Genomic DNA, 7,321 nt, shown 5'->3' on the forward strand with positions numbered 1-7,321 from the left:
AGCCAGGCTGAGAGAGCTGGGCTGGGGCAGCTGGAGAAGAGAAGGCTCCTCAAGGGGACACCTTAGAGCAGCTCCAGGGCCTAAAGGGGCTCCAGGAGACCTGGAGAGGGGCTTTCGACCAGGGATGCAGGGACAGGACAAGGGGAATGGCTTGAACCTGCCAGAGGGGAGATTGAGATGAGCTCTGAGGCAGCAGCTCTTCCCTGTGAGGGTGCTGAGGCGCTGGCACAGGGTGCCCAGAGAAGCTGTGGCTGCCCCATCCCTGGCAGTGTTCAAGGCCAGGGTGGACACAGGGGCTTGGAGCAACCTGCTCTAGTGGAAGGTGTCCCTGCCCGTGGCAGGGGTTGGAACTGGATGAGCTTTAAAGTCCCTTCCAAACCAAACCATTCTGGGGTTTTGGGATTTTATCATATTGTGAGTCACACGCAGCAATGCACACACTATTTACAACATCATTTCTTTCTTTACTTATGCAACTGCTGAGTTATAACCAAACATTACAGTTATTTTGCACAGCAACCTAATGTGCAGCTTCTTTTTTATCTAGTTTCTCAAATGGGCAGTAACCTGCCTCCACAGCCATGACACCTTTCAGAAAAGGTTTCTGAACACAGTTTTGACTCCCTGTTGTGGTAAACCCTCAAGGATCCGGTTCCATGCTATACTTCTGCCAACACAGATGCTGTCAGCTGCTTGAGGTACAGCCCTACCACTGATTCTGAAGTTGAGGGAGCTTTTGTACCAAGATGAGGGTCAACCAGTATCAAATAACCCACATACAATCGCCACCTCTGCTCTCCTAATAGAGGTATTGCTGAAACCATGTACAGTTGTGCTTTTTCTCTTCATGACAATTTTCATCATAACGTATGTCTTCAGAGTAACATATGAGCGTTGATTTCAATGATCTCTCAACTGCACAACACATTCACTTCACATATACGTTTATTTCATCATCCATTTGTGTAAGAAGTAGTTCAGATCTCAAGAAAAGGCTCTGATGATGATGACGATAAATCTGTGCTACAAAGGTGGCTTCATAATTAAGATGACTTGTTTGGCTGCAGGTTTTTTCCCTTCTCAGGAATGGGTTTCTCAGTGCATTGCTTTTCCGTGTGGTGTTTTGGATACCGCCTATAAACTGGGGTCTCAGAGCTTTTAACTTTCATAAATGAGGTCTGATAAATGGTTAAACCATCCTCTCTGCTGGGAACTGGCTCATGAGCCCATAGGAAGAAGTTCTGGGAGTTCTGCTGCCGTCTCTCTGGTTCCACCTTCCTGCGGCCCAAACCCTGAGGAAAACATGGGAAGACAAATTCATGTAAAACATATGATTTACGATCACAGTTTCACAGATTCATCTTGTAACAGTCACTACCCCAGTGGGAAGTTGAGGAAGCTGTTACCACAGTGATTCCCAGAACTCAGGGTTCATCTTTAGCAAGTTAAAAATAGGATTGTGAGACTCGCCTGGATGAATATATATTAAATGGGAAATCTGTTGACCTACCACCTCTTAGTACTAATAAACCACTTCAACTTTGCATTTCTGTAGCACACTGTCTACTCCAGGCTATTTAGCTCTACTCAGCTAAATTAATCAGCAGAGTAACCCAAAGAAATAGGTTAATAATTTTATGTTTAGACTGCAATAGAGAAACTGAGACAGAGCATGAAATCTGAATCTTCAAAGCTATCCCCTGTGTGTCCACACACAGAAAGACAGAGCCTAATTTCCACACTCCATAGCTTGCAGGAAATTTATTTGGAATTATGGTTGATCAGTATCTCTAAAGCTATGAGACACTGCACAAAGTGCACCGAAATGGAGGTTACTCCCCGAATAATGAATACCAAAAATGCAGGCCTAAGAGAGCCCAAAGTCAGACAAACAACCACAGTTCATTACTTCCTTCTCTAGTCATTATCTTGTGAGCTGCCCTACTGCCTTTGCTAGGGACAGGACAAGGGGAATGGCTTGAACCTGCCAGAGGGGAGATTGAGATGAGCTCTTGGGCAGAAGCTCTTCCCTGTGAGGGTGCTGAGGCGCTGGCACAGGGTGCCCAGAGAAGCTGTGGCTGCCCCATCCCTGGCAGTGTTCAAGGGCAGGTTGGACACAGGGGCTTGGAGCAACCTGCTCCAGTGGAAGGTGTCCCTGCCCGTGGCAGGGGTTGGAGCTGGATCAGCTTTAAAGTCCCTTCCAACACAAACCATTCTGGGATTCTTTGATATGTCAACAATCTAAGAAGAGTGGAAAAACCCACAAAACTGTTGCATATAGAGGAAAGCCCAAACCAGTATAAATTCTATTCAAAGTTGTGGCTTCTGAACATACATTTAAAAAAGTATGTTATAGAAAGATTGGGATTGCAATAGTAAGTTTTGGAGATATATTGTGGGTGTCCAATGGATTTTGGTTAAACTTAGGACAAAAAATCACATAGGTGGGATTCAATGAGTGAATTATGAGTGGCTGAGCCCCCTACAAAAGTTCATCACAAAGCAAAACCCTTTCAGCAGACTAAAGGAGTTATCACCAGCTACAAAACTATGTGAAGACATGAAAAACATTTTCTAGGACCTCTAGAAAATGCCTGTCAGAGACCGAAATTATGAAGGTTTTGTTCCCCATGTATTCTGCCACCCTCAGTGACCATGCGTGTTGCTGCACCCCTGTGACACCCCCAGAGGATCCCCATCCCAATCCTAATAAAAAGGGGGTGTTTCTTTGCTGTTTACATCTTTCTCTTCTATCAAATCTATAGTCTGGATAGGGGAGAGAAAAACCCTGTGTTTCATCTCTGGCAGGCGGAGGGATCTGAACTTGCTGGATTTTGCTCAGTGCTGGTACTTACAAAATCAAAATACTCTCCTACATTCCTCAAACAGTGTCTGTTGTCATGAAAAGATAAGGGGAAGTTGTTCTTCACTGCTGTCTGAAAAGAAGAAACAATAGCAAATAAGTATCAACCTGGTTTGGAGTTTACTTGAGTTTTACTTATATCCTGACAGATGCTGAAATTACAGCTGCCTAAATTCTATCACAGAAGTCACAGAAACAGAATCATAGAATGGTTTGTGTTGGAAAGGACCTTAAGATCATCCAGTTCCAAGCCCTGCCACGGGCAGGGACACCTTCCACTAGAGCAGGTTGCTCCAAGCCCCTGTGTCCAACCTGGCCTTGAACACTGCCAGGGATGGGGCAGCCACAGCTTCTCTGGGCACCCTGTGCCAGCGCCTCAGCACCCTCACAGGGAAGAACTTCTTCCTTATCTTTAACCTGAACTTCCCCTGTTTCAGTTTGAACCCATCACTCCTTGTCCTGTCGCTACAGTCCCTGATGAAGAGTCTCTCTTCAACATCCTTGTAGCCCCCTTTCAGACACTGGAAGGCTCCTCTGAGGTCTATATTCACATATTAAATCTTCACCTGCACATAATTTTATAGGGGTATTGCAGACCCTCTGTATTTTACTTTATTTACAGGATCATCAGGAGGATTTGCATTCCCTTGACTTGAATATATACACAATTAATATAAAAGTGTGACTTCTCAAATAAGAAAGGAGACCTTCTGTCTGCAAGCAGCAAAATACTACATGTCTTATTTGATTCACCAGTAAGCCTAAAGCTAATTAAAATGAACTACAAAAGGGACCTTGAAACTGAATTAGTCTCTGATTTATGTACTGAACATCATGTACACTGCTTGTTGCAGGGGAAGTGGAGGAGGAATTAATTGCATAACTCATTTATAATCTCATTCTTTAACATAATGTTTAAGCCAGTTTCCAAAATGAACCTAGTGTTTTAGAAGAAAATAAGGACAACTGCAAAAGAATCATTTTAAAAGTAGTTCAACTGGGTTCGAATGAACTGAGAGAGGGTGGATTTAGACTGGATGTAAGGCAGAAGCTCTTCCCTGTGAGGGTGCTGAGGTGCCGGCACAGGGTGCCCAGAGAAGCTGTGGCTGCCCCATCCCTGGCAGTGTTCAAGGCCAGGCTGGACACAGGGGCTTGGAGCAACCTGCTCTAGTGGAAGGTGTCCCTGCCCGTGGCAGGGGTTGGAGCTGGAGGAGCTTTAAGGTCCCTTCCAACACAAACTGTTCTATGGTTATGTATCATTGCAATATGATTAAAATAGCTAAAAACTGAAACACTGAAATCTCTTCCGGACTATTAAATTGCCTCTGTTCTTCCCCAAGCACTATTCTGTTGCTTCATATTGGGAGCTTTATGGTTTTTTCCTGCAAATGCTCTAGCAATTTTTACTTTTTCTGTTGTGGAATACATTTTGCCTCTCCCAGCTATGGTATTCACCTCCAAACAGAGGAGCAAGTTTCAATGTGTAATGTGCAATTAAACAAAATAGGTTTCAGAAGTGAAGCTGAATCAGTTCTAAAGATAAATGTAACAGGAGGCCTGATCCAGCATCACTAAATACTAAATCTGCCTGCGTGGAGTCAGCTGCATAGTTATATCTGAGGGCACTTGGTATCTTAGACAGATTTTCTGCCTTTTTTAGGTATGTGCCACACGTTCACTTGTTTTCTCATCCAGATTCACCCAGACTGTAGTTCTGTGGTTAAGTAAATTCAGCAGACACATTCTCATACATGTGTTTAAAAATAAGCACCTTCTATGTCACTAAAATGTGGCATTCACTAAAATATACGACTGCAATTACACATCAATCTTATCATTTTAGGAATAGTGTTTATTGTCAGTGCCTATATGCTGCAGGAAAACTGAAAACCAAGGTGGTAAATACTGAATATCATCTCTTGGAAGGATTCCCCAGATTAACTAATGGTTTAAAAAAGGAAGTATGAAACAGGAGGTAAGGTAAGCTTAAACAGTGCTGTGTTTCTGAGAAAACTAACCCCACAGGCAGCAAATCCCCTCATACAAAGAGATCATGGATATCCAGCCGCATATGCAGTGAGCTTCCAACACTCTATCAGCACTTCTTAAAACTGTCACAGGAACAGACTTCCTCAGGTTGTTCCTGGGACATCACACTTTAGCCTGTAAGAGCTAAAATCTTTGTACTCTCACTGCTGATCTCATTTGAATTCTTGATTTATGAGAGAAAGAAATTCCACTAATTCCTTTTAACAGTGACATGCTGGTAAATGCAAGACATAAACCAGGTGAACAGTACTACTAGTGTTGATAAAAGGTCCAGCTAACCAAGTTCTGTTTTTCACAGTGGCTAAGGCCAGATGCTCCACAGAAAGGTGTATGTAATATCAACACAAGGTACACTCATGGTACAATATAATCTTCTCCATCTCACTAGTGCCCAGCTTCCCTTTTAAATAGTCCTTCCTGCTCTTTGGTACAGCAAAATCTGCGAAATGAATTCAATATAATTGCTATGCTCATAGAAAATGGAAATAGAAAATGTTCTGTGCACAAAGTGGGTGGGTAAAGGAAAGCTCAGTGTGATGATAAAATAAGGACATAAAAATGTGCTTATGAAACTGTAACACTTTAAATCCTCGGGGTTTTAAAATACTGCATTTTGTTTCCAAAACTGTCCCAAATCTCCTCATTTTTAAGCTTTTTTAAGCTCATTTTTAAGCATTTTTAATGATCAAACAAGTAATCCTTTGCCTGAATATACAGAATTGCTGACATTCAATTCAAAACAGATCATCAAATTTCACTTAAACGGTCTTATATGGCTTTATACACAGCCTTTGGGCTGAGATAGATCGTGATTGATTCTATGATATATTCTGGCATATAAGTATGTCTCAACTAGGTGTAGTAGCTACTAAAAGAGCAAAGTTAACCGATGCTGGCAGCCAAGAACTACAGCAGGACTTTGAGTACCCAAAATTAGAACTGACTAACAATGAAATATGTTTCTGCCTTAGCACAAGCAGCAATGACTTTACTCCCTGAGGCACAAAGTCTGCCACTCTGCTACAACTACTTTACTAACTACCACACTTAACTTAGCAAGTGCAAAAGGAGCTCTGTAAGTTGTATTGCCACAGTAACCCACCTGCTCCCGAGCCTTGTGTGCTAGCGGCAGTTCCTCCTCGATGTACTGAGCTGCTCCCTTGTTCCGGACCTGGTTTTGTGCAGAACTAGTTGGCTCGGGTTGATTCTGGTCTACTCCAATGTGAGCAAACTAGAAAATAACAACGATTCTGACAATTTAGAACAACAAACCCAAACAACAACAAAACCCCAATTAGATCTGATCAGAAATGTGGCCAAAATTGCATTTTCCCATGGTTTTTTTATTCTTTGGCTTGCAGCAGCACCTAGTGGTCTCTGGAAAAATCAGGAGCTTCCAAGGACACGGTGCAACCACTGCAATAAAGACCTTACAATGTAACCAGACAAGAATATTGTTCCTCCAAGAACCTTCTGAAAACTGTTGATGTCGTGATAATCCATCTATGCCATAACACTTCCTTTTCCCTGTGCTGCTCCCGCTGTTGTAGGTTTGAAAACACACAACTGGGGAGGAACAGCTCAGGGAAACGTTAGGCCCATGGGTTCAGAGGCTGAAGAATGGGCTGTGCTAGGCATGGGTCACAGTGCCCTGCAATGCTAAGATGTCCCAGCCCAGGGCCTTGACAGGGGCTGTGGCTCTTCTGAGAGCGAGAACTGAGACAAACATTGACTCAGAGAATCAACCAGCTCGGAAAAGACCTTTAAGCTCATCAGGTCCAACCATCCCCAGCAGTGCCAAGGCCACCACTAACCCCTGGCACTGGGGCCTCGTCTACCCGGGCTGTGAACACTCGCAGGGACACTGACTCCAGCCCTGCCCTGGGCAGCCCGTTCCAGTGCCTGCAGCCTGTTCCAATGCCTGAGCACCCTCTGGGCAAGGAATTGTTCCTCAGTTCCAGCTAAACCTGCCCTGGGGCAGCTTGAGGCTGTTCACTCTTGTCCCATCCCTTGTTCCTTGGGAGAACAGACCGACCCCACCTCACTACAACCTCCTTTTGGGCAGTTGTAGAGAGTGGTAAGGTCCCCCCTGAGCCTCCTCTTCTTCAGACTAAACCCCCAAGGTCCCTGAGCGGGCAAGTTCCAGAAGACAGTCATCCAGGGCTAAGTATGAGACCTCCAGCACTGCTGGAAGAGTGGAAAAAACACACTGCCAGGGTTTGCTTTACTCCCTCCGAATGCAGAGGGCACTTCCTCCTCCTCATCCTTAGGAAGGGGGAACCCCGTTCCTGCCCGAAGGCTACGGCCACCCTCAGCACAGAGTTCAGGGAGAACAGGGAGGATGCGGCAGGGCTCCGGCCCGGCCCTCACCCAGTTGCCGGTGCGCTGCGCGCTGGGATGGCCCCGCCT

General features: G+C 44.6%; 1 protein-coding gene across 1 annotated transcript; it reads right to left on the minus strand.

Annotated features, from left to right (window-relative positions):
• Positions 1 to 1,043: 1,043 nt before the first annotated feature.
• TEX36 (testis expressed 36) lies at positions 1,044 to 6,415 on the minus strand. The gene is made up of 4 exons (XM_010023518.1): positions 6,347 to 6,415; positions 6,015 to 6,143; positions 2,856 to 2,936; positions 1,044 to 1,292 (listed from the first exon to the last, which is right to left on the minus strand). Exons 1-4 carry the CDS (start codon positions 6,413 to 6,415, stop codon positions 1,044 to 1,046), a joined length of 528 nt encoding a protein of 175 aa, XP_010021820.1.
• Positions 6,416 to 7,321: the final 906 nt, after the last annotated feature.

Source organism: Nestor notabilis, unplaced genomic scaffold (assembly GCF_000696875.1).
Source record: "Nestor notabilis isolate BGI_N333 unplaced genomic scaffold, ASM69687v1 scaffold4261, whole genome shotgun sequence".
In the NCBI taxonomy this organism is placed as follows: domain Eukaryota; kingdom Metazoa; phylum Chordata; class Aves; order Psittaciformes; family Psittacidae; genus Nestor; species Nestor notabilis.